The sequence below is a fragment of the Cydia fagiglandana genome, chromosome 16 (assembly GCF_963556715.1).
Source record: "Cydia fagiglandana chromosome 16, ilCydFagi1.1, whole genome shotgun sequence".
Lineage (NCBI taxonomy): Eukaryota > Metazoa > Arthropoda > Insecta > Lepidoptera > Tortricidae > Cydia > Cydia fagiglandana.
In genome coordinates, this window is record NC_085947.1 from 5696461 (window position 1) to 5723731 (window position 27271).

The 27271-nt window shown below is 38.4% G+C and overlaps 2 protein-coding genes across 2 annotated transcripts; one reads left to right on the forward strand and one right to left on the reverse strand.

The window, feature by feature from the left end:
* Nucleotides 1-7234: 7234 nt before the first annotated feature.
* Nucleotides 7235-12738, reverse strand: LOC134672203 (uncharacterized). The gene is made up of 6 exons (XM_063530104.1): nucleotides 12447-12738; nucleotides 10959-12301; nucleotides 10259-10454; nucleotides 9339-9578; nucleotides 7795-9140; nucleotides 7235-7475 (listed from the first exon to the last, which is right to left on the reverse strand). The coding sequence occupies exons 1-6, from the start codon at nucleotides 12642-12644 to the stop codon at nucleotides 7247-7249; spliced, it is 3552 nt and encodes a 1183-aa protein (XP_063386174.1). The 5' UTR covers nucleotides 12645-12738; the 3' UTR covers nucleotides 7235-7246.
* An 11153-nt stretch (nucleotides 12739-23891) lies between these two features.
* On the forward strand, nucleotides 23892-26209 carry LOC134672293 (venom carboxylesterase-6-like). Its single transcript, XM_063530188.1, has 3 exons — nucleotides 23892-24231; nucleotides 24403-25691; nucleotides 26011-26209. Exons 1-3 carry the CDS (start codon nucleotides 24028-24030, stop codon nucleotides 26207-26209), a joined length of 1692 nt encoding a protein of 563 aa, XP_063386258.1. The 5' UTR covers nucleotides 23892-24027.
* The last annotated feature ends 1062 nt before the right edge of the window (nucleotides 26210-27271 follow it).

A 27271-nucleotide genomic window follows, 5' to 3' on the forward strand; every position in this document is an offset into this window, starting at 1 on the left:
CGACGCGTTCAGTACCGGTAGTGCAGCTGCGGTTAGAAATGGAATGTTACCATTAACCTTTTCGACGCCGTGTCAAACACAAAAGCTGTCACGCGGACGCCACGTCATCGAAGTGTCAAAACTGAAATTGAACTTTATGCAAATGCACGTAGGTCTATGTTGCTCTGTGGTCTGTGACCGATTAATCAGTCTTTGGCGTTGAACCTGCGGTGCGGATATATCGGTCATTGGCGTCCAAAAGGTTAATTGAATTAATGCATTGAAATTAAAAATAAATAGGTACTAAAGACAACTTGGTAATGGCAATGTCATTATTTTGAACCCATGCAACCCAGCAATAAAAAAACCATATTTATAATTTATTTACACTAGCGTGGAATTAGTTTTTAAATAAATACACAGCATGTACCCTACCGTTGTAAGGAAATTGCACCGATTATGAGAATATAACCCATCCATCACCAATTGAACCTAAGTGATGAATAATAGCCACGCACCGGCACTTCGTTTTTAAAATTCATGAACAATCACAAACAATTATTTTACCGGCCGACCCGTTAGGGGTCCCTTTGTTTCCCATAAAGTTTTAAGTCATCATGTATTGTTTGTCATATTATCGTTAGTCATAAAACTGAAACCGTTAACTTTTCAGGATTTTCCTAAGGTTATTCTGTAGATATACTTCGTTTTTTTAGCATTAGAAATTAGGTAAACAATCTTGATGTGTCTTTTAATTGAAAAACACGTTTTAAAAATAAGTCACGGCAAATATGTAACAATTATGAATCTAATACGATCATTTATATTCTTCTGCTTTCATAAGTAATAGATTTGATTTTTAAAAAGCGTTGAAAAACGTTAAAAGACATGTCAAGATCGTTTACCTTCTTGCAAGTTCTTTCTAATGCTAAAAAAACGAACTATAGGTTAGGTTAGGTTTGTTTTATGGCAATCCTGAAAAGTTACGCGTTTCTGAGAAAAACCAATTATGACTAACGAAAATTCGGATAAACAATACATTATGACTTAAAACTATTTGGGAAACAATAGAGACCCCGACGCGCTAACTACATATATTTTTTTACGCGGAATCTCTTTTTTTATGATATACGAGGCAAACGAGCAGACGGATCGCCTGATGGTAAGCGATTACCGCCGCCCATGGACACCGGAAACACCAGAGGGGTTGTGTGTTGCCGGCATTTAAGATGGGAGTACGTTTTTTTCGTTCGGTCACAAAACTTCCGTGAGATACAGACATATTAAATATATTAAAAACGGTTCACTCACGTATTTTATGTCGAAAAACGCTCGACATGTTTCACTCCGTACCGAGGACTGTCATCAGGAGCTTGCGTTTACGGTGACGGACCGGCGCAGACCGTCACATGTCGAGTGTTTTTTACAAGCTTTTATTTAGTTTCACCTGACCGTTGTCTGTCTGTCTGTCTGTGTGTACCTAATCAAATCTTGCAAGTTAAATTTGATCCACTCCCCGGTTTCCGATTGAGTTGAAATTTTGCATGCATGTATATATAAATCGGATGACAATGCAATATTATTGTACTATCGAGCTGATCTGATGATGGAGACAGGAGGTGGCTATAGGAACTCTGTGATGAAACAACGTAACCTAATTGTGTTAGGGGTTTTCAGAATTGTCTCGATGAGTATTAGTTGTCTGTCGTAAGAAAAGTACAGTCAGCGATAAAAGCTTATACCAAAAATATTTTTTTGTCAAAAACTTATTCGAATTAAAATACGTGAGTGACCCGTTCTTAATAATAGGTACATCTTCAAGTCTATTTTGAGCATGTCTATTAACATTTTCTGCCTCCACGTGTATCCTTGTTGCCATATTTATTTATAGTATTTTTATGACCTGCGACATTACCAAGTCTGCATGATTCCGCATTAAATATTTTATTATCCTTTGGTTAAAATGACAATGGTATTTGAAAAAACAAGTTTTTATTCACATTCGTTGTCTTTCAGGTGAAGGCATGTAGGTATAAATATGTCTTTATCGTTATAAAGCCAAACAAAAATAAACTAATTAGTATTTTTATAAAACTAACTTTCTGCAACGTTAAGGTGGCCTCTGACGAGCCTTCCAACAGTCCACACAGCGTGGCTGCAATCCAAAATCGGTCCGTGAATGTCAAAAACGTACAATGTTTAATATTAGGATGCCGTCCATTTGGATGAATCCATTGTAACGGTATCTATTTGGAAGGCTCGTCAGTGGCCTGCTTTAAGAAAGAGGGTATTGTCATACTCTGTGCTTCCTTTTTTTTGTACATATATTATTCAGTACTCTCGATATGTGCACTCGTGCAATTCTCATGAAACATCGGATAGGTATGAATGTTGCCAAGTAGGCCAAGTGACTACTTGGCCTACTTCTTTATTTATTTTTTATTTCGTTATTTATTACAAGCTTTTATTTAGTTTCACCTGACCGTTGTCTGTCTGTGTGTAATCAAATCTTGCAAGTTAAATTTGATCCACTTCCCGGTTTCCGATTGAGCTGAAATTTGGCATACATATGTAAATCGGGTGACAATGCAATATTATGGTGTCATTGAGCTGATCTGATGACGGAGACCGGAGGTGGCCATAGGAACTATACGTGATAAAACAATGAAACCTAATTGTGTTTGGGCTTTTTAGAATTGTCTCGATGAGTATTAATTTATTATTCTTATTCTTATTCTTATTCTAATTGCCTGTGGAAAGAAAAGTACAGTCAGCGATAAAAAAAATGAAATTTTTGCCAAAAACTTATTGCACAAGAAGTTAATTTTTTTGTTATGGATCAAGCTCATTAATTCAGCGACAGGTTTCTCGTTGTACTTGAAATACATTTAGCATCAAGTTACTTTACTGGGCATTGACCCAGAACAACATTATATAACCGCTCCCTTTACCCACGGCCGCTGCATTTACGACATAGATGAATATTTATACCTGCACTAGCGACCCGCGCCGGCTTTGCACGGGTTAAAAAATATACAAAAACCTTCCTCAAGAATCACTCTATCGATAGGTGAAAACTGCATGAAAATCCGTTCAATAGTTTTTGAGTTTATCGTGAACGTGCAAACACACAAACAGACAGACGTGGCGGGGGACTTGGTTTTATAAGGTGTAGTGATAATTCAAAAAGTCAATAATACGTACTTATCTCATTTAATTAGATGAGTTACGCCTATGTTTTGGCGTAAAATATATCCCTCTCCGGTGTCTAGGTATGTACTCATAGTGGAGGTTCATGAATCTCAAAACCGATGATATTTATTTTTGAATATTTGTTCGTGGGTTACGTTAGGTTACGTTATATGTGTATTATCGTCGTTTAGGTGATACCCAGAAGGCAGGTTTTATTGAGGTTAAGGTGGAATTAGGTCAATTTAAGTAATATTTTTTTAATATGTATTTTTATCATATAAAATACTCAAAAACTAAGCACTGACTGAGATTAATAACGTATTACTAAATTTTCATCGCAGATAAATAAAAAAATAAATTTCGCGTCATCGTCGTTGTCGATATGTCGTAGTCAGATCGTATAATCCGCCGTATTACATTACGGCTAGCCGTTTTCAAAAACAGGGGCGTTTTGAAATGCGGCGGTTCGACGATTAGCCGGATTGTCACTGCGATACGTTCTTCAATAAGGCGGCCCACGTTTAGCCGCATCGTACATTGTAGAGTGACCAGTTCTTTCGGTCGCCTACGTAACCGGAGTTTGACAATGTTTGCAATTTAATTTATTTCTACCATGGTCCCACCGCACTACATGTGTTTCTTTTCCAAAACATTTCCTTCACAACTTAAATAGACGGAGCCCCGCAAGCGGGGCTCCTATTTCTGGGCGGTTTGCCCTTCGGGCATCTGAAGTTATTACCTAACGAACCTAACCTAATTACCTACCTACGCTTTTTTCCCCAAAGTGTAAAGTTTTCACGGACGTCTCACTTAATTAATAGGTAGGTAGGTTAGGTTCGTTAGGTAGCTTCAGATGCCCGAAGGGCAAACCGCTCAGAAATAGGAGCCCCGCGAAGCGGGGCTCCGTCTAGTTAAGTTGCGAAGGAAAATTTTTTTTGAAAAGAAACAGTCCGACAAACTCTAGATTTGATGGACACCCCAGCGTTTGTCAGGCAGCGCCACGAGTGTTAAAAATGGGAACTAAAAACTGTCAAAGCGGCGGCTAATGACTCGCTGTATTACATTACGGCTAGCCGTGTTGAAGAACGTATGGCGCCGAATACATTCCGGCGGATTCTCATTCAGCCGCATTCAATACGGCTAATCGTTAAACCGCCGCATTTCAAAACGCCCCTGTTTTTGAAAACGGCTAGCCGTAATGTAATACGGCGGATTATACGATCCGACTGCGACAGATATACGCTTATTAAATTGAGATAAAGTTAAGTGACGCCACCTATGAAGAGAATACTGAACTTCAATGCTGTAGCTGTTGAAAGCTATAAATGTGTATTTGGTCTTGGCGCAGTTCTGTGCTCGCTAGACAGATGTCGCTAGCTGAGTCTTATCTAATCAAAATAAAACAACCCTGTTATTTCAGAATGTAGTTTTAAAATGAGAGCGCAACTTCGATTGTATGGGAGCGCCTTTTTGGCGGTGGGTTCGTGTGTCCCTTAAACGTCAAACACTTATAATATGGGTTGACGAACCGCCGCTTGCGAGCCGCAATGCTGCTCTTTGGTTGTACAAAAGCAGCTCTTTAAGTCACTCAATAATTGAGTTCACTTGTAGTTCTTAGACCACATAAATTAACCTTTTCAAAAACCAACTTCAAAAATAATAAAATATTATACCTTTAATATGGTGATATCCCTGATGATATGTTGAAGTTGGTACCAAACCAAATCTTTGAGGAGTTCCCTTAATTCCACATGCATACTAACCTCAGAACTGGATTTACCCAAAATGGGACCAAGTTAGAACTAGGAGCCCCGATGCAAATTATTTCGTCTAGTTCCACGCAACAATTTTGTTTATTTTAATAAATTTTACACATGAACATAAAATGACCCAGTAATGGGAACCATAATAGCAATGTTTAATGTAGTTTATTTTGATTGTATAATAACATTGTATGAGACTTTTATTGCTGTAAAAAGGACTTTTCAAAAACGTTGTCCAAATCATATTGTCCTCTCCTACAGCACTGCTGCATGCATGGGCTCGAAACAAAATTGTCAGTACATTGGCAGAGCCCTATTGCTTTCCCTAGTAATAGCCCTGCCCTTTTCACATATGTTGTAATCCTACCCGTCAATAAAAAAATATATATTTTTTTATTTCAGTACAAACGGTATTCTTGTAAGTACCTATTTTGATTTAGTTATTGCAGAGTATTACCATATAAAATTAAATTACATTAGTATAAGCATTCAATATTAGTAATTTTTAAACAAAAACATTATTTTTGAACAAACGCGAGAACCTCAAAAAATGGTCTCACTAGACGAAAACATGTGCATCGGGGCTCGTATACATTTGAACAAGAAAAATCAAATCGGTTCACACATGACGGAGTTCTGAGGTAGGTAAAAAACATAAAAAAGTCGAATCGATACTCTGTTCCTTTTTGAAGTCAGTTAATAATCAGTAGCTTTAGATTCTTGAAACTGGCGGTTCCTACTGGCTCCTCTTCTCAAGAGTTTGCATGGCTTAGGAGTTTGCTAATTGAATCTAACCGTGGCCCCAGTAAGTCTTTTCGCAGTGCAAATTCTCTAGCAACCCTGAGCCACTTATTAGCCGGCAACTATACTAATACCTGTTGAGTGGAAACTTGTGGCTGAGTTAGCAGCATCCCTCTCTTTGTCTTATAGAGTAGCGATGTAATTGCTTAGTGGAAATGCATCGGCGGGGTTAGTACCCAGATTAGGTATGATAGAAATGCGTACATTCAAAGGTTGGTCAAAAATGTAGCATTATTAAAGAGTTTTACCCAATGTACCTAAATGTACAGTCAATGAATTTGATTTCTGTACTTAGGCCTTGTCAGTTACAACCAGTGTGAATGCCGCTAAAATGCATATATATTATTGTAACTGTGACATACTTACATTACTACGAAATGGTACAGATACATATTCCTCAAATATATCTTCATCAATGTGCAAGTGCGATAGAGTATAATGAAATTTTAATTTCAGTTTATCGTCGTACTGAGCCCAATAATGGTTAATAATGGGGTGTTTTATTCTGCGAGAGAAATATATTTATTTTAATACTTTCCAAAGGGTTACAATTTATCAAGATAAAACATTATAAATCATTTTGATAGTGCGAATAAATACAAAGTTTTCATATACAGGTAGTCATTGTATTCTCTTGTTAGAGAAATATTCCCGGGAATTAAATAATTCCCCCGTGCTAAATCACTATTCGTTAGCGCCAGCAACTTTATGATTATAATATTTGAACAAGTTATAGTTATAGTTCTCTATTGTATTTCACCATCCTCTTAGTGGATCTCGAGTCCAACGCAGATAGTTTTAACAAGTTTTTGTTTAACTTTCTTCATTCCCTTATCTATCTTATGTGTTTCTGTTTACTTAATTTGATAAAAAAAGTAGACAAACTTTAATGAGAATCGATAATGTTCAATTTAGAGCAATAGAAACTAGAAACCGTTATTCCGTACAAAACTTTGTTCACGGAACACTTATGGGATCACTTCGGTCTTGTTTATATTATCATCTGCCGGCTGCCCACGATACATCGTTCTTGTGGAAAAATCATCATGATTCATTTATTTGTACTTACATTAGTACATCCATAAGATATTTCCAACATCTTTTGCACATTTCTTTGAGCCCAATACGACCAACGGCCTAGATAGTAGTTCAGTTAAACGAGTAAACCTGTGGTTTATATAAACTGTCCTGCGGTTTGGCAGAAGAAAAAATCTGTACAAATAAAGTCTTATATCGCCGGAATAAATGTTTTTTTTTTGATAGAGTTGATCCCAATAAAGGGAAAGAAAAGTCTGCAGAGATTTTGACAGCACTCGCAGTACCATTGTTATTTATACGTCATAATTTCATAGAAGTTTGACGTTTAAAATAATGTCAGCACTGCGTGTGCTCTCAAAATCTCTGCAGACTTCTTGTAACTCTACCTCTCTCGACAGAGTATTGTAGATAAGCATTGGACTTTATTTGTTGACGTTGAATAAAAACAATAGAGAGCTAAGTACTCGTTCAATTTATAATTCTTCATGTGTTGGTTCAGGGTCCGTGACAACACCGTCGACGGCCATTGCAGAATACTTCTCGAGCAAGTTGTCCCAGAAGGCAGCTCGTTCGCCAAGAGGACCAGCTTTCATCCGCGGGGTTTTAGTTATGTGCAAGTATTGCTTTTCTTTGGAGTCCTTGTTGACTGAAGTCCATGTTATTTTATTCAAGGTGTCGTCTTTCTCATCCGGCGTAGGGTTGCTGAAATTTTGAATGAGTTACTCAATTTACACCTATGCTGTTTTTGTAGTAAGTAGACCTTAAATAACTTTAACATTTAAATAGCGCTTATTCTGTGTAGGTACCTACTGTTTAAGATATATCATAGAGGTAGTATAGCAATAAGTACGCACATACTCATAGCAGTACAAATAATAGCTAACTACTGAAAAGGTTTCTTAAGTGTCAAGTTACGAGTAGGAAAATCAATTGACCATTGTAACTTTTTTTTTTGTTTCATCAACTTTCATTTTGTGATCGTTTTATTTATGTTTACTGTATAAAAATACATAATTCTTACCTAGTTTTAATAAAATTGGTCCACATTCGCACCATTTTCCTCAGGAGCTTTATCTCAGCTTGCTCGCTGACAAGTTTCGTGAGTGATTCGTAATTCTTCTTAATCCTAGTACACACATGCAGGTAACAGAGCTCGTCGCCCACAGTGGCACCCCAGTTCTTTACGGTGTTAAGGGCTCGACTGGATATGTGCAAGCTGTTCTCATTCAACAACCCATTAAAGTCGAACATGTAGTAATACAACGGAGAAGACAATTGATGCGCAAGTTTTGCTACCGTATAGTCCAATGCGTAGTTGTGCAGTACATCCCCAATGTAAACTGCATATTCCAAAATATTCCCAACATGAAAGTAGCCATCTTGGAAATAAAATTCTTTTATTTCTTGCTCCATTTTTTGGAACACAGTACTGTTGCGATTAAATCTAAACCCAGATCTTATTGGAAAGTGGATGAAGAAGTCTTGGGTTATTTCTACAAGACGCGGCGAGGCTATATAGGGGAACGCTAAATCTAAGCCTTCTCTAGAATTAAAACCAATCAGGATTGGCACGTCATTGATGACGTTGGAGTTATCTGGTAGAGACGTGAGCACGGCGTCAGGATTATCAATCTCAACAACAGGTGCAAATGGAAAAATAGACATTTGCCGTTCAGTAATATCTTCATTGTCAAGAAGGTTCACTTGTTTATAAAACAACTCCTCGGCATCAATTTTTTGTAGTTCTTCCAGTAAAGTTTGACTATCATCAGTCTTGATATCAACTTCTTCACCAAGCATGAAAGGTTTATTCCTAGAATTATTAGGAAAGTATACAGGCTCTAACGCTGTACCACTTTGCATGATCACACTTGAAAACAAGCCTTTAGCTTTTTTAGAAAACAGCAATATGTGTATTAACGCAGCTCCTCCTCTGCTTCCCATCAACGTCACTCTGTTCGGGTCGCCACCAAATTGCTCGATATTCTCTTTGATCCATTCCAAAGCCAAGATAAAGTCTTTCAAGCCAGCATTAGGAGGGATAACTTCGTCATTAGTAGTGAGGTAGCCGAACATATCCAAGCGATGGTTGATTGTCACGACTATGACATCTTCTTCTAAGAAAAAGTCAGGGGAGTACGTATCAGTGCTGTTGAAACCGGTTCTAAAGTTGTCGTTGTAATCGAAGACGAGGACTGGTGTGGGGCCTTGAAGGGAGGGTGTGAACACGCTGAGGTGGAGACAGTCTTCGGAGCCGGAGAGGCCAATAGGTTCGCCGTTGCGGCTTCGTGAGTTGAACTGCATGCATGTTGGCTTGATTTTGTGACTTTCATGTGTGCCTTTCCAACCTTGATGTGGTTTTGGAGGCTGAAAATGTAATGAAAATACTATAAGTATTGAATAGTCTTTCTGTGTAACATTTTAAATGTCAATACTCTTTAAAATGGTCAGAAGCTCTTTACGAGCAGTGCTTATCTAATAATGAAACTTCAATTTGTTGTAACATTTACTTTAATCCAATACTTAAATATGTATATATTCTGACTATTTCCACATAAATCTTACCAAAAACCTAAGTGCTCCTATTGGCGGTTCTGCATAAGGTATACCCCTGAACGCATAATAATCTCGTTTCTTGAATAACGTTTTATCCAACGTCCCTGACAACACTCCTTGTTTTAAAATCACATCAACATTATTTTCACTGTAACACGATTCTATAACTACTATTATAATACCTAAGCAACACAGCACGATATTTAACGTATTTCTCAATATCATTTTAAGGTTTAAACGATTAGAGTGATTGAAAAAACATTAGTGACGGCGAGTGAACCGGTATGATAAGAAATACTAACGTGTACTTTGTTTATCTACCTATATCGATAACGTGTAAGACGAGTTTCATTGGAATTAAGATTAATCCAAGACAAAGTTAATTAAGTTACTTCAAATAATACCGTATCGGAAAAAAATTCGGGGCGTAAATACCCATCATTTTTGATGGCCTGTGACAGACACTGCAAAGCTTACAAAAGCTTTACAAAAAGCTGATAACGATATTTAATTTTCATATACTAACTACATTACCTATGTTGTCGCTAAATTTGACATTCGCGAATATTTAGCTACCGCATAGGTTGCAACTCACCAATCTCACCATGTTAGAAGTATCTTTACAGTACATTCAAGAGAATTAATTATACAGCGGGGAAATACGGCCAGCCTTCTGGGCACCTTGCCCGTTGACGGCGACCTGGGGCAAATTTTTTATCTATAGTTTTGTAAGTTTTATTATGTTTGTTTATTCCTTTGTTTGTTTTTATCAATAAATAAAATATCAAGAGAATTATAATTTATAAAGGGTGTTTTGAAACAAAAAACTTGCTATAAACTTGTATGTATGTATGTACTTGGTGGATACTTCCAATAAGAAGTAACACCTAATAATATAGACATTATTTTAAACACATAATTTATTTCTATAATTCGTCCTTAACATCTTGCACAACCCCGTTGACAGCCAGAGCTCCGTACTTGGCCATCCAGTCGTCCCAGAAATTGACGGTGTCGTCGTAGAGTCGCTCGGCCATCGTCAGCTCGTCGCTGATCACCAGACACTCCTTCTTCTGATGCGAGGCGGGATGCCAGCTGAACTCGTCGCCCGGTGGGGTTGGGTTACTAAAAAGTAATAAATAAAATTGCATTTTTGCCGTTAAAAAATTAAGATTATAGGTTATCTAACAGGTAAAGAGGATACAAGTGTTATTCTGCCACAGTTACTATATATATTCCAATCAAATATATATAAATTCAAGTCAAATGTGGACGACTGTGCCGTTCAAGGATCGGGTTATATAGCCACGAACGACGCTGTCGATAGATAATAAGATTAATAAGTAAGTCATAGATGCTGCTTAAATCAGCTGTAAAGATGCACAAGGCCTAATGATGATGATGATGATGACTATATATATTATGCTTTTAATACGCTACAAGTGAAAGCCACTGTAGCAAGGATTCCATGTAGCAAAGAAAGGACAAACCAACCTATTCGTGTGCTGCTGTTGCAGAAATTTCGAATGTACCTAAAATGGGTTGCTTATTTACATGCAGTTTGAAATTTCTGAAAAATCGTGCTTTTCTACAGATTTTTTAAAAATAATGAGGAATTTGTTTTCTTACCCAGTTTTCGCGAAGTTTGTCCACAATCGGACCATATTTTTCAAAACCTTGATTTCCTCTGAATCTTCGTCTTTTAAAGCCTTAGTGTAGGCTTTTCTTAAACCATTGCATACAAACAAGTAACAAAGTTCATCCCCTGTTGTAGCGCCCCATGCCCCATCAATACTCAGTGCGTTTTCCAGAATCAGTTTCTTTCTTAAATTCAGCTCTCCGCTGTAATCAAACATGTAGTAGAAAACAGGGCTGCTCGAAGTATTTGTGTATTTTCTCACAGCATAGTCCGTGGGATAGAATGACATAATATCTCCAAGGTAAGTTACGTATTCCCCTGGTTTACTGACTTTAATGTAACCTTCGTCGAAATAGTAATCCTTGATGTCTTGGACAGCATGGCCATATATATTCTCGTTTAATTTAAAATGATAGTCGACTCGAATAGGAAATAGCATAAGGAAATCTCTGTCAGCAAAAGTGAGGTATTGAGGTTTTTGCAAATAGCGTTCGGAGATCTCCATACCTTCTCGAGAGTTAAACCCTATCATGACGGGTACTCCTAAATCAAGTGGCTTGTTGTCCGGCAGCTCAGTGATTATGGCGTCAGGGTGATCGTGCTCGATGACCGGCCCGAAAGGAGGAACACCACGTTGGATAGCTCTTGCTTCATCCGCATGGACGGCGTAGGGTTCTGCCTCCACAAGCTTCACAGCAGGAATAATAGCCAACCGTTTCAGCAAGTGGGAACTTGTAGCAGTCTCTTCCTTCAGCGCTTTAGAATATTCTATGGCCTTTTCTCGGCCTTTGTTGTTGAAATACATCGAGTTCCACAGTGTCCCACTTTGTATAATAGCGGCACTATATAATCCCTTTGATTTTGGCGAATGCAGTAAGGTTTCTACTAACACGCCTCCAGACTGACTGCCCATCAATGTGACTCGGCTGGGGTCACCTCCGAAGTATTTAATATTTTCCTTTACCCAATTTAATGCCAAAATTACGTCTCTCAATCCATTATTGCCGGGTAGTAAATCGTCCTCAAAAGACAGGAAGCCAAGGGCACCAAGTCTGTGGTGAACATTGATTAAAATTACATCTTCTTTCATGAAAAAGTCTGGACCGTATTCTCTGGAGCCATTATAGGCAGTTCGAAATTGTTCGCTGTACAGGAACACTATAACGGGCAAGTTGAGGTCACTCGCCGGAGGCCTGGGAGTGTGGATGCTGAGAGTTAAGCAGTCTTCATCTCCGCTGAAGCCTTTGTTTCTTCTAATATTATTTTGCGCGCAGTGTTTCTTTTCTTTTTTGGCTTCTAACACATCTTCCCAGCCAGGATGGGGCTCTGGAGGCTGAAAATGTTATGGAATGCGTTGATTCGGTGGATAAACAAATAAAATACGTGTTGAAACTTTTTGAGACTAAAACGCTTTCACTCAATCTGATACTGACTATTTTTTAGTGATGTATGTTTAGGTAACGGCTTTTTTCACTTACCATAAATCTGAGGCTGCCGACGGGTGGTTTAGCATATGGTATACCTGCGAAAGTATAGTACTTCTCATCTTGCAATATAGACGGCACTTCTTTACCCTCGACCTTTCCCGAATTCGTATTTACGATCAAATTTCCTTTAATTTTATGCACGAAGCATAAAATTGCAAGGTAATAAAATAGATATGTTTTATGTCTCATGTTATAGCCGGTTGTCAAATTTATGAGTCTTGAATATTGATATCATTATTTGCTGGACGACTGACGTGTCCTAAAGATACGTGTGCGTTAATCTTTCTTGTTATACTTACTGGTTTATCTATTGTGTGAACGATAGTGGCATTAATCGATATCAATTAGTATAGGTTAACGTTACCTAGTGGTTTTAAAATACATATGTATGTACATTGAGATTTTTAAAGTATGTTTTATATATTTTTTTGTTTATTAAAATTTACAGGTGAACTTTGTCCCATTTATATTTATTAAGGTACGGTGAGCCAAGAAAATGGTCTACCACTTGGCTGACTGCACATCCTTTTCATATGTACGAGTAACATTTAGACGAAAGTGGACCGTTTTGCCGAGGTAGTCCATAATATCCTCCTGAGACTAAATGTACATTACAATGTACATATTCGTGCAACCTAATTTGAACCTTTTATGAACCAAATAAAGTAGCATTTCTTTTGTATCATTGTTTTTTAAAACAAACGAAATTCATTCTAATTTACTTAAAGAATAAGGTTCAAATTAAAAAATTGAATACTTTATATGGTAGGTCTTAGGAGGTTATCCAGAAAGGAAAATGAGGACTGCGTTTTTATGGAGAAGGTCATTCATTATCCTCTAGGAACAACCCGCAGTAACAACTAACACTCAATAATTGAGTTACCAAAAAAAAATGAGTTATTAATGAGCGAAGCCAACGCATTTTAGCATTTCATGTTCTGAATTCGGAATTACCTTACCTAATCGTTTTGAAGTAATCTGACAGGGTCACAATGAAGTAAGGTTTCCAGAGGACCGAGATATATACAACTGTTTAATCAGTTTAGAATTTAATAGAATTCTCCCTCTTTAAATAATATTTATTAAAGCTGAGGTGGCCCATTTGGATAGTCTCTCACAAGCATCTTTTCATTATTATACATACAGTCGCCATCAGATATATCGGAGCGGCCAAGGCGCTCACAAATATCTGAACACGCCTCTGTTGTCAGGGCGTTAGAGTGCGTGTTCAGATATTGTGAACACCTTGGACGCTCCGATATATCTGATGACGACTGTACAAGAACGTTTAAGGCCTAAGTTTTGGATTAACGCTAGCCTAGAAATTAAAGGCTATTTAAGGAAATTATCTAGTCTCAACGCTAAGCCAATTATACATGTCTGTTTGTACTAAAGTCTATACTTGAACTGCTTGAACATACATACGGTAAAAATACTTAAAAATGATGTGCTATAAGTATTTGACAATAAACTGTAAATCAAGTAAAATTCCAATCGCGAAAAGCAAGGAAGTACTCAATAAAACAACCACAAAACAACAGAATCAAAGCTCGCATTTATTTGTCTCCGCGGCAACCGTCTCTCGGCCTCGGCGGGCCGCGCGCCACTTCCCGACCACAGACAAGACATCCTCCAGACTGCGCATAGTAGCTCTACCCCCTCTGCCACAAATACGGTAGAGTAAGACCAAGAAAAGTCTGCAGCGGATTTGATAGCCCACGCAGTGCAAGTGTCATTTATACGTCATAATTTCATAGAAGTTTGACGTTTAAAATAACACGTGCACTGCGTGGGCTATCAAATGTGCTGCAGACATTTCATGGACTGACTCTAGTTTTACTCCATTTTCGAGTCGAACCTATCTTTGTGTGACGTCCGTGTCTTTGAACGGACCAATCACGGCACGGTACCTCGCTCACCTCGTCCCCCGCACCCCCGTATTTTTGGCAGCATCGGTTTCATGAAATAATTGCTCTAAACTCCGTCTAGAGGATTCCTAGTCTATGTTCCCGACGAATCGCTCCCAGAATCGGAATCGGTTATTGATTGAGTTACGTACTTCCAATTGTTTGTTGATGTGGAGATAGTCTTTTGTTTTACTGTGAGGGGCCCATTTGAGATCTAGCACGGTGTCGCCGTCTGGTGTTGGGTTTCTGTAAAGCTGGAAACAGATTATCGGACGCGGCTGACGGACGCGGCTCACAGCCGCGACTTATAGGTATCTAGATAATGAATATACACTGAACTGTGCAAACTATCGGAGGTAAGCCGTGGACGTAACCTTGTGCTGACCTTGAGCCTTCGGACATCCGACAGAAATCTGGCGCGCTGGATGTTCAACACTGTGCACACTTTTATGTCGCGCCCGTCAGCCGGGTCCGTCAGCCGCGTCCGATAATTTGTTTCCAGCTTAACGGTAATACGGATTGTATTCTGTTCATCTGGCCCCAATTTCACCACGGTGACAGGTGCGACAATTGTAAAATATCACTGTTACTGACGTTACAGGCATCCATGGGCTACGGTTACCGCTTACCATCGGGCGGGCCGTATTCCCGTTTGCCACCACCATTGTATTATTAAAAAACACCTTATTATATCGGAAAAAAACAGATATTTCGCTTGCTAAGTTTTTGACAATTGTCACAAGAAACACTACAATTGTCACAAAATTCCGACATAAATAACTCATTACCTGTCAAGAATTATCTACAAAATTCTTCTAAATCTTGACAATTGTCAGAAACGTCGCAAGAGAAATATCTGTTTTTTTCCAATATAATGAAGTTTTTTTTAATAATAATGATGGCGGCAAACAGGAATACTGCCCGCCCGATGGTAAGTGGTAATCGTAGCCCATGGATGCCTGTGACGTCAGCAATAGTGGTGTTTTACAATTCTCGCACCTTTCACCGATGTGAAATTGGGGCCTGGTGATGTGGATAAATGTGTTTAGGAAAGCCTATTCGATGTAGAAACATTTTCTAATAAATACTAATTGTGCAATAATACATATGTACCTACTGCACTATGGCTGACTGTTCTTTGTACAGATAATTAATTACTTTTTATTTCTAATTGTAGGTACAATATGTTTAAATAAATAAATGGTTGTATTTTTGCCCGATATGGATGGGTTTTTGTTTTGATGTACCTTAGTGAATAAAAGTGTCTTATAGCTGTGTATCAAAATTAAGATTATTATAATGATACCTACGTTAAAAAAACATTACATATAAAAATCATACTTGACTAAATTTAATACAGTAATAAACAACTAAGCACTTGAGTAGTAAATATTTACCCGTATTTTACGAAATTACTCCACAGCCTCATTAATTCCCGAGAAACGTTAACTTCCTCTGTTGTTTGTAGTATTTCGCATATTTCTTCCTTAATTTGGGGCATGCGAGTAGGTTATTAGAGCTCGTCCCCCGCCACCGCGGCCGTGCCCTCTGATACCGGCCATAGCTTCAATAAATTATTTTTATTCTCGCTCAAATCGCTGTAACAGTCAAATTGGTAATAAAACACCGAACTTGAAGAAATATTCGCGTATTTTTCCGCCATGGCGTTCTCAGAGTAAGCGGTTAAAACATCTCCTATGTAAGTCACGTATTCAGGCACACTACTAATCTTAACTTTACCGTCGAAGTAAAATTTCTTAACCTCTTTTACAGCTTCGAAGTAACTATCGCTGTCACGATCGAATTTAAACTCGACGCGCCTCGGTAACAGCAAAGGAAAGTCATTCTCTAGAAAACTTTGTACTTGGGTTCTATGAGATACCGCAGTGACGGTTCCAAGCCCTCCCGAGAGTTGAACCCAATCAAAACAGGCGTGCTCATTTTACTGACCAGTTCGGGGAACTCATTCAGTAGACTATCCGGATGAGTTTCGACTACAGGTCCGAACGTAAGCGCACTTCTTTGATGCTCCTTTGTGTAATCTTCAGTATTGGCAGCAATTTCTTGAGCTAGTAAAGTCTCGGGGGAAATTTCTCTGAGTTCGTTTAGTAGGCGTTTGCTGCTGCTGACAGCTCGACGAGGCAAGAGGCGCGTTCTAGGACCTACATAGTGCTCTAGGATGTACCGCTTTGTAAAATGGCCGAATTGAATAATTAGTCAGCTCGCGAGTATATGAGGAGGTCGGCCGCGGCCGCGCCTCCCTGCGAGCTAGGGTTTACAAATTGAAAGGCGCTATTATCGGGAACAGATATCAATTTTGGGACTTAAGTCGGAAACAAAAAACCTGCCAAGTGCGAGTCGGACCCAAGTTCCAAGGGTTCCGTACATTAAGTCCGACTCACGCTTCACTGCATATTTTTAATAGGTTTTCCTGTCATCTATAGGATAAAGAACTATACAGAACTACAAGTTTCGGTGATAAAACGAGGGGGGGGGGGGGATATCGCCATGCGCGCGCTAGCAGTCGCTCGCTCGCTCGGACGACGACAGTTCGGAAGTTTCGGAACTTGAAAATTATTGTTTTATAACGAGAAGCCGTTTTTCGGGACAGTTTTCACTTTGTCGGGAATTGGTGACACATGCTAAAAATCGGCAGGATCCCGCCAAATCCCGACCATCTGGCAACCCTACTGCGACCCCATCAATGTAATTCGTTTAGGATCACCCCCGATGTACACCGCGTTATTTTTTATCCACTTCAAGCCGGCAACGATGCCTTTTAATGCTGCCTTCCCGAGCACAATTTCGTCTTCCAGCGAAAGGAATCCGAACAAAGTCATGCGATAATTTATTGTTATAATATCGTATTCCTCGATGAAGAAATCCGGCCCGTAATCTGATTTATCCAATGAATACCTGAATCGGGAATTTTCGAGGAAAACAATAATAGGGCGTTTGTTTTCGTCTATGGCTGGAGTGAAAATGTTTAGGTAGAGGCAATACTCGGCGCCAAAATAACTGAAGGGTAGCGCAGTTTTGACAACATGCTTGAATTAATAACACGGTTCCTTGTACTTAGTAGTATTAAGGATTCCATTTCATGGTTCTTTTGGTTGCGGGGCCTGAAAAGAAGTAAAAAGAAAACAACATTAATACATAACAGATATAATATCTACATTACCTACGACGTTTATAACGATCGAAACTCGTCAGACGTCTACTACGTACCTACGTACTTTTAACCTTTAGACAAGTATCTAAAATTTAATTTACATTGTATCGCAACAAAGATATTGGGACGTAGGTAACTGAATAATTGTAACAAACTCAAGAGAGCAATGAAACGGGACACTTCGTTTTATACTAATACTATCTTATTATTCCTATATAATTTAATTACTTATGAAAATAATTTGGCCAAGTCCGAGATAGCTCGAGGCATTTAGTGTTCCGTACGGCTACCATCAGTTTGGCATTGACATAAACGATATCGTGAACGTAATTTACTTCCTATAGGTATATCTCTTTCGCACTAATATGTCAGTACGAGCGAGATGCATAGAAAGTAAATTACGTTCACGCCCACGGTAGCGTTTACGTCAATGCCAAACTGATGGTAGCCGTACCGCTCGCATCGTTACATTTTACAGAGGTTGTTTGCCTGTTTTTAGGGTACCGTATTCAACTACACACACAGAACAATAGTACAAAGTGTCTAAGTGCGAAGGCCGAAGGCCGAGCTTTAGCAAAATGTCATCGCTTTAGCACAGAGCAATAGTACAAGTGTCTAAATGTGAAGGCCAAAGGCCGACCTCCGCGTAGCCCGAAGGCCCGAAGCGTCCAGGATGTCAGTGCTTTAACACAGAACAATAGTACAAGTGTCTAAATGCGAAAGCCGAAGGCCGAGCTCCGCGTAGGGCCGAAGGCCCGAAGCGTCCAGGATGTTAGTACTTAAACACAGAACAATAGTATAAGTATCTAAATGCGAAGGCCGAAGGCCGAGCTCCGCGTAGGGCCGAAGGCCCGAAGCGTCCAGGCTGTCAGTTCTGTGTTTAACCACTGACATCTTGCAGGCGTCGGGCCTTCGGCCCTACGCGGAGCTCGGCCTCCGGCCTTCGCATTTAGACACTTGTATTAATTACCTGTGTTTAGAACTGACCTCCTGGATGCTTCGGACTTTCGGCCCAATGCGACTTCAGCCTTTGGATTTTGCGACTTAGACACTTGTACTTAAAAATACTTGGAAAAGTTACGGGAGGCGCGCGTCTGTCGGACGCTTCGGATCTTCGAATCGCTCCTTCGGCCTTTGCATTTAGTTAGATTCTTGTACTATTGCTTTGTGTTTGAATACCGAAGTCGAGCATCTCGCGAATGCTTGATGTATTATAATAATTTAGAGTAAGGCCAAGCGCGCACCACGATTTTTTGTCCTGCGATAATTTTGTCGCAGAAATGCAACGTATGTGTTTATATGTTAGTGCGCGCATATGCGACAAAAAAATCGCAGCGATTTTTAAATTGTGATTTGTCACATTTTTCCGCAATTGTTCGCGACGCGATTGTCGCAAAGTGAATTGCAGCATGCGGAGTTGTATGGCCCCGCGCGCACTATGATAATAAAATCGCACCCCGGCCGGACCTCAGTCGGCATTTCGCTCTCCAAACCCCAACATCTCGGCACCTGCACCTCCAATGGAGTCTCAAAATGAGACGCTAGATGTTGACCATTTAATTATGGAAATAGACGGGGATCACCAGTCATACAGCAATCGCATATTAAAGAGACGTTTCATGACAAGCGACTGGTCGACTTTTTCATTTTCATCGCAGTGCGCGCAGTGAATTTTCTGCGATATATTACAGCGCGATTCTAAAATCGTGTCGCAAAAATTTATATCGTGGTGCGCGCTTGGCCTATAATACCTTAAAATGTAACATAACTCCTTCAATTTGAATTTAGAACTCATTATTATATTTTATTTGATTTTGTTTCTAGTTCTATGCCATATATATAGACTTTAATATTATTTAGAACTGCTAAAAAACAAGATCGGCTTACTTTAAATATTTCGTCAATTTTACCTTTGTTTCTAAAAAACTGTGATATTTAACTGTCATATAGGTACTATTTATTAATGTCTTCCAAAATTATTTTCTCGTAACAGGACTGAGGGGCTACCGCGTAAACCGAAATTCGCAATTTGCGGGGATCTTTCTCTTTTACTCCAATGAAGGCGTAATTAGAGTGACAGAGAAAAATGCTCGCAATTTGCGAACTTCTATTTTCGCGGTTATAGCCCTGAATCTTGTTGCTCACCGATCCGTTCAAAAATATACATAAGTACTGAATATAATTAATAGATATTATAATTATACAATTAATACAGAAATGTAATGGTACTTAATGAAAAGGAATATTGTGTATATTGTTTCGACGAATCAGATACTCTCAATAAAATCTATACATGAGGCCAAAGCTGTTCATAAATATTAAATGACTTTATTATCTCTATACGCCTTACTAACTCTATGTGTCCTATTGTGGAAAAAAAAACACAACGACAGTCAAGAACGGAATTCTTAATTTGAATTTTTCAGATTTTTGAGATGCTAGTCCATTGCTTGGAAAGCCCGTTCGAAATTGAAACTTACTTGCAATATAATAAGGTCGTATTTTGTAGATCTCTCTCATACTTATAGTAGGCTATTAAGATAAAATTAAATATCCCACAAAAATAAGCAAGCAGAATTAAACTTTATGTCAAAGACATAAGTCATAAACTTCAATGCCAAAGTTTTAACTAAGGATGTTTCTCGCCTAATATGAATTGACCAGTGTAAGCATCAGTTAGCTAGCCCTAAGCAACCAAAGGTCAAGCTGCAGTTGAAAAACTAATAAAGATAAAGTTAAGCTGATAATTTTCCCGCCGTCTCCATGCTTCTTTAAGTTGGGTATTGACTGGTCAGCTGCCTGTTAGCTATAGTTTTCGCGAAAATCGCCAGGACAGAGGTGAAAATTTTTGTATGAAAACTTGCAACTTTTTAATGAATTTTTTGACGAAACTATTGCAGTCTAAAATGAAGTCAAAATCAGTCCATCGACTCAATTTTTTGCAAGCTTTCTAATGGTACCCCACACGATTCTTACAAATGAAAAAAGTTTCAGCCTACCCCTCTCAACCCCCTAAATTTCCCCCTTTAATAAGAAATAAGCAGTTTTGACTTATTCACAATATGAGTGGTGGTAATTGCTATAACTGTTCCAAATTTTAGGTATCTATGTCAAACGGTCTCTGAGAAAAACGTATTTAACTGATTTGCAAGACCGAAGTGATCCCATAAGTGTTCCGTAAACAAATTTTGTACGGAACACTAAAAATCAAGAGTGCTGTGCGGCTTAGCTTGTCCACAGCTTGTGACATCGTTAATGTTGTTAATAAATTATTATTTTTTTCTCGATATGTAACCGCGATGACCCTAGTCGAATACCGCTCCATAATTCGGTTAAATTATGTTCTAATGTATGGGCAAGAAAAACAAATTATAGCCAGCATTCAATGAATGTAGTATGATACCTTTGGGTATGGTGATTTACGCACACTAGCGTCCCTCCCCCTCCCCCTGACACAATCCCCCCTTTTAGCTTGAAATATGTCCCGGTTTACGGTTTTTTTTTTTGAGAAAAGTATTAGAGTTAGGAAAAAAGTGTCAAGGTAAGAAATAATTCTTAATAAATTTTAAACAAAAAAGGTTATATACAACTTTTTGGTAAGACTCACCATATTCATGTATTAACTTGTTGAAGTTCAATATAAGTTAGTTTGTGGTAGTACTGAAATAATACGGTGAATAAGCTTGCAAGCTTATTCTTCGTGAAGATTTCTTTCAGTACTGTCACGTACTGTTATATTGTCGAATGTAAAATTTTGTCGAAGTTCATCTAGCTAAAACATCAATATGGTGCGTCGTACCAAAAAAATTAATATAACCTTTATTGTTAAGAATTTAATAGGGAACATTTCTTTCATTGACACTTTTTTCCTATATGTATTGTATACTTTCCCCAAAAAACAAAAAACACTCTCAACCGGGACATATTTCAAGCTAAAAGGGGGGGTTGCGTCAGGGGGAGGGGGAGGGACGCTAGTGTGTGTAAAGCACCATACTACATACTACATTCATAAAATGCTGGCTATAATTAGTTTTTCAAAAAACATAATTTGACCGAATCACCAGTGCATAATAATTTTAGACCAACACCCTGCCATAAATCGGAGCGTATGAACGCTGCATAAGGTATCCCTATGAAGGCGTAGTATACCACATCTTTGAGCAACGTCCTTAAAACTTTGGCAGCCACTATTCCGTGAGTAGTTTCCACCAACGGATGGCTCTATAATTGTCAAAAACACATAAATACACTGATACATGGCAAGGGCCACAAATAGGGTTGCCAGATCGAAAGGCGCTATCATCGGGAAACAATATCAATTTTTCGGGATTTTGGGTCTTAAGTCGGGAAAAAAAATACATTCAAATTAAAGTAATTGCATTAAAAACAACGATATTTTACATTATTGGCACTACGTCAGCTCGCTTGCTCGACGACAGTTCGGGACTTGAAATTGTTGTTTTATAATGTGAAGCTGTTTTTCGGGACAGTTTACACTTTGTCGGGAATCGGGAACACATGCTAAAAATCGGGAGAATCCCGCCAAATCCCGACCATCTGGCAACCCTAGCCACAAAGGTAGTGTTAAATTATCGACTTTGAATAATAGCTGAGCATTATTATCGTTTGTATCTATATGGTTGTCCTAAAACTTGATTACTGTAATAATCGCTAACTGTAGTAGGTAATAGGTAGTAATCGCGGTTCCTGTATCAATTAATTTCCGTTTCATATTATTTGCATGTTTGTAGACAACAATAAGAAATTACGAAAGTGTGAAAAATAATATGCCAAAATTAAATCCATCTTGTAAACAATTTTTTGTCCAGTTGCACACGTATAGCCTGGGAAGTAGTGTCATAAGGTGCAAATTTTGGTATCGGATGAATTCACTTAGCACAGATGTAATATGTATACGTAAAGCTAAGCTAATTGAGCCCGGTAGACATCCGCCACCCCCTGGCTGGCTCCAATTTGTAATGGATTCAAGCTTTGAACTCCTTTTTACCCCCTTAGAGGATGAATTTTTAAAAACGCTGAAATTACTTTTCTTGTATTCTAATAATATGCGCATATAAAAAGTTTCAAGCCCCACACTCGAAAAAAATGTTGATCTCCATACAAATTTTCAACCCCTATTTCACCACCTTAGGGGATAAATTTTCAAAAACGCTGAAATTAGTTTTCTTGTATTCTAATAATATATCTTTTAACGAAGTTTGAAATTCCTAGCTTAAAATAAAACATGAACTCCATATAAACTTTCGTCCCCTTTTTAACCCCCTTAGGGGTTGAATTTTTCAAAATCGCTTCTTATCTCTTGTACACATTATAAATGTAACCTGGTGTGCAAATTACAACTTTCTAGCAGTTGTAGTTTCGGCTGATAATATTAATAATTGAATAATTTTTTTTCTATTAAACTGTACTTACATTAAATGTCTCAAAAATGAATTCCTTATGCCCGATTTATCTGGAAATGATACCAAACTCGAGGTGGTAGGTAAATAGAAGTCGATATGCAGCGTGTAACTTTGGATGCCCCCCTGCTTACCCACCAGGGGGTGGCGTTTGGCTACCGGGCTGGATTGGCTTAGCTTTACGTATACTACATCTGTGCCAAGTGAATTCATCTGATACCAAAATTTTCACGTCCCATACATTGGGTGGCACTGCTTACCTCACTAGTAGCATACCTAATTTAAATAATACCTACTCATGTTTGCAGAAACAGGAAAATATTTCTTCTGTTTTAACTGCCAAGTAATATATACACGGTGTAACATGAGGAAACCGAATAATTTTAACCACGCATTTCTGAGTTCAAAAAAAGGAAAAAAGGTAATACGAGTTTAGGTCAGTTTCGCCAAAAAAAAAATTATTTTTGTTTTGTTTTTTACATACATATTACGTACGTACGTTACGTACGTACATAAAAAATTACTACAGTAATTAAGTTATTGGTAAACTTGTCACTAAAAATTGATTTTTAAATTTTTTTTCGTAAAACCTACTTTTTGCAAAGTGTTACTTGTCACTTTTTGACATCTACCAATAAGGATATTTAGACTACGTCCCATAGCAGCAACATCACCATCAAATAGGGCTTTTACACTATGTAACAATAAAAACTTGTTATTTTTAAAATTAATATTAGCTCTGAAACTAGAATAAAACGAATTACAAAAAAGTTTATAGGACATTTTTGTCTCTAAATATGATCAGGAATACGCTGTTAAAATTATTCGGTTTCCTCCTTTCCTCATATTACACCGTGTATGAGACGCTGAATAATTTACGCATTAGACCTTTAAAACGCGCAGGCGATAAGGCTAAAACATCCAAAATGATCTGATTCGACTATGAATGAAATGGTGCAACATTTCTAAACATTTTCATGGTTTAAATATAGTTTACATTACGTGTCCATTGTGACTTAGAACTTGTAGCATATCATATAATTCAATGTGTTAAACATATCGCACTTGAGACCATGTTATTTTCCATTATAGCTATAGTAAAACTCATTTTGTATTTAAATTTGTTTTCATGGAGTTCTGAGGACATTGTGAATTTAAAATCAGACGGAATTGTGATCATTGGAAGAAAATTATTAACTTTGTTTGAGAATAAGTCATTTGCGGCATTTTGGGGTATTCCGTACGCCGAACCGCCGGTCGGTCTGCTGAGGTTTAAGGTAGGTTTGTACATATTAAATTTATAAGCGTTTCAAAACTGGATAAATTAGATTCTTGCAGGACACTATGCGGGAGATTAATCTGAATGAACTTCAAGAAGAAGAAGATTTTTGAAGATGTATCATATTTCATGCAATTTTTTATAATGATTACCCGACTCTACATTTCAGCCACCGAAGCGATTGGAAAACCCCACCAAAGGTGTGTACGACTATAGCGTTCTTTACGAAGAGACATGTTCCACTATGTGTGATGAGGATTGCCTGCACCTCAACGTGTATATGCCTCTCTCTCTGAACAGTACCTGTATTTTCCCCGTGATAGTATGGATTGAAGAGACCTCTGGATTCCACCGACCTGACTTCTTTATCGACGAGAACCTCGTAGTGGTCTCGGTCTCTTATCGGACACACATATTAGGGTTCTTGAATACAGAAGACAATTTTGCTCTTGGCAACATGGGTGCCAAGGATATTCTAGCAGCCCTAAAGTGGGTACGAGACAATATCAGCATGTTTAATGGAGATCCCGCAAAAGTAACCGTAATTGGGCACGGGAAAGGGGCGACATTGGTGGCCTCGCTCTTAATATCGAGCGAAGCTGAAGATTTGTATAAAAGGGTAATCATTCAAAGTGGCAGCGCACTTTCACCCGCCGACTACAGGAGTTACAGCTTTGAGATTGCCAACAAGTTGTACAACAATATGAACGGGCTTGTTGACAAATTCAACCGCACCAAACTTTACGATCTACTCTCTAAAGCATCCACCCGTAAGCTATTATCTGCGTCGGAAGATCTCTTCGATAGTACTGAAGTTAGAGATAATCAGAGATTGATCAACGCCTTTGGGCCTACAGTGGAGAAAACAAAGAAGCACGCTTTTGTACATAAATTGCCAATAAATATATACAGGAGTCGTATGACGAATAACATCGCCGACGTAATGATGGGGTACACGAACTTGGAATCCCTTTACAAATTGAAAGGCTTAGCGAAGAATCGGAAGCTTCTGAAGTATTTAAATTACAATTTCCAATATTTGGTGCCGTTCGAAGGTGCGGTAGATGAATACGGCTCTAAGAGATACAGAAAGATACTTAGAAAAATAATGGAGTTTTATTTTTTGAACGGAACGATTGGGGAGCAATGTTTGAGGCGGTACGCGAAATACGTGTCAGACCAAGTTATTTATCCGTTGATTCGGCAAGCGAGATTACACGCTCAAGTGTCGTGTGCCAAACTTTACTTGTACCGGTACTCATTCAAAGGTGAACTCAATAGCGCTTGGATTTCATCGGTGGGAAATTTCAATTTGTCTGGCGCGACGTTTGGGGATGAAATCTGCTACTTATTCAGATGTAAATCGGCAAATGACATATACAATAGCGGCGAGGGTTCCACTGAAAGGGACTTCATTAAGAAAATCACTAGACTATGGTCCAATTTCGCTAAATACGGGTAAGGGAGGGAGGAGTTTAATTGAATCCGCTCTTAAAGTAATTACATTTCAATTTCAATTTGTTTAATAAATACGTTCGTTGATTAGTATAGTACTTGGAGGTTAATACTGTCATTGAGGAAAACAGGTAAAACTAAAAACTGTTCCAGAGAAATATAACATATTTCGTCATAAATCGCTACCAGTCTTAGTGTTTTCTTAAAATTCGCGTTTTTCTTACCAAGATAATAATATTCATTCTACGTATATTTATAGTTACGAGGTTACGGCATTCCTTGGCTACTCAAAAGTGATCTCCATTTTTAACGTATTTTACAGAAATCCGACACCGCAAGCCGACGCATCCCAGCTGGGAAATGTGCACTGGGATCCATTCGTAGACAAATTTCCACTCAGAGCGCTAAATTTGGGAGCCAAGATCAAGATGGTTGACATTCCTGAACAGAAAAGAATTGAGTTTTGGGATGAAATACGGCAAGAATTTTATCCCGAAAAGAACTGGAAGAACGAACTATGATGATGTGGATGATATAAAACAAAGATTATGAGTACCTAGGTAAAGAGTGGCCATAGCAGAATGTAGATGTACGTAGTTACATTATTGTTTATATAGTTTAATACAGTCAAAGACATATGTAACTTCGTATAAGATGAATAAAGTACGGAAATCAAGAAAAAGTCATTCTCGCATAGATGGCGCACACACCTTTGGCCTATTCTCGGCTAGATGGAGTGACGACACCGTTTCATATTTAACAATTTTAGGTCATTTCTCAAAAAGTTGGCACCGCCAGGTTAACGTTAACGTTTTTCAAAAATTTTGCATTTTCGCATTTTTTTTTATTGGGATCGTTAAAAGGCAACTTTAACTATTAGAAAATGTGGAAGGGAAGCAATTCCTTCAATTAGTTTAGGAGATATAGGCGTTTGAAATTCAGGTTAATGATATCAAGGACAGGTGAAAGATATTTTGTCTCCAGGTTATCGATAGTAGAAGCAGGTTATCGAGAAATAAGTACAAATTCCAATGAAAATATTGACAGGTTATCGAGAGGCGTCATTAACCTGTGTCCGTTGCCGTTAACCTGGTTTCTTGTCATCGTTCACCTGTAATGAGTGTCATCCACCTGTCCACCACATCATTTTCAATGCCTTCTAAAAATAATCGAAAAATGTGTCATCTTCTGTAAAAAGGGACCTTATTGTCCACCATGATGATTAAAATTTTGGATTCTGACCCACCTCACCTTCGATTCGATTCCCAATTTAACAACAAGTTTCTGTGAATAACTAAACATTCAATCTTACTGTCTATTCACCCTGGCAGTACCTAGTGGAACTCAGGTTTGGTGCAACATAGGCACATGCAGTTTTGGTCATCCAACTCGTCTTGGTGAGCACTTGGGAGAGCAGAACTCAAGATAGAGCTGATGCTGGACCATCGCAGTACCTAGTGGAACTCAGGTTTGATGCAACATAGACACACGCTGTTTTGGTCATTCGACACGTCTTCATGAGGACTTGGGAGGGCAGTACCCAAGATAGAGCTGATGCTGAACCCTCGCAGTACCTAGTGGAA

What these genes read in the sequence shown, in the direction of transcription:
- LOC134672203 (XM_063530104.1), bottom strand. Translation starts at nt 12,644, where the DNA reads ATGAGACATAAAACATATCTATTTTATTACCTTGCAATTTTATGCTTC. An exon ending in ACAAACTTCGCGAAAACTGG is followed by an intron (nt 10,455 to 10,958) that starts GTAAGAAAACAA and finishes ATTACTTTTTAG; the next exon opens with TAACCCAACCCCACCGGGCG. An exon ending in AAGATGTTAAGGACGAATTA is followed by an intron (nt 9,579 to 10,258) that starts TAGAAATAAATT and finishes TGTTTTTTCAAT; the next exon opens with CACTCTAATCGTTTAAACCT.
- LOC134672293 (XM_063530188.1), top strand. Translation starts at nt 24,028, where the DNA reads ATGTTATTTTCCATTATAGCTATAGTAAAACTCATTTTGTATTTAAAT. An exon ending in TCGGTCTGCTGAGGTTTAAG is followed by an intron (nt 24,232 to 24,402) that starts GTAGGTTTGTAC and finishes TCTACATTTCAG; the next exon opens with CCACCGAAGCGATTGGAAAA. An exon ending in TCCAATTTCGCTAAATACGG is followed by an intron (nt 25,692 to 26,010) that starts GTAAGGGAGGGA and finishes CGTATTTTACAG; the next exon opens with AAATCCGACACCGCAAGCCG.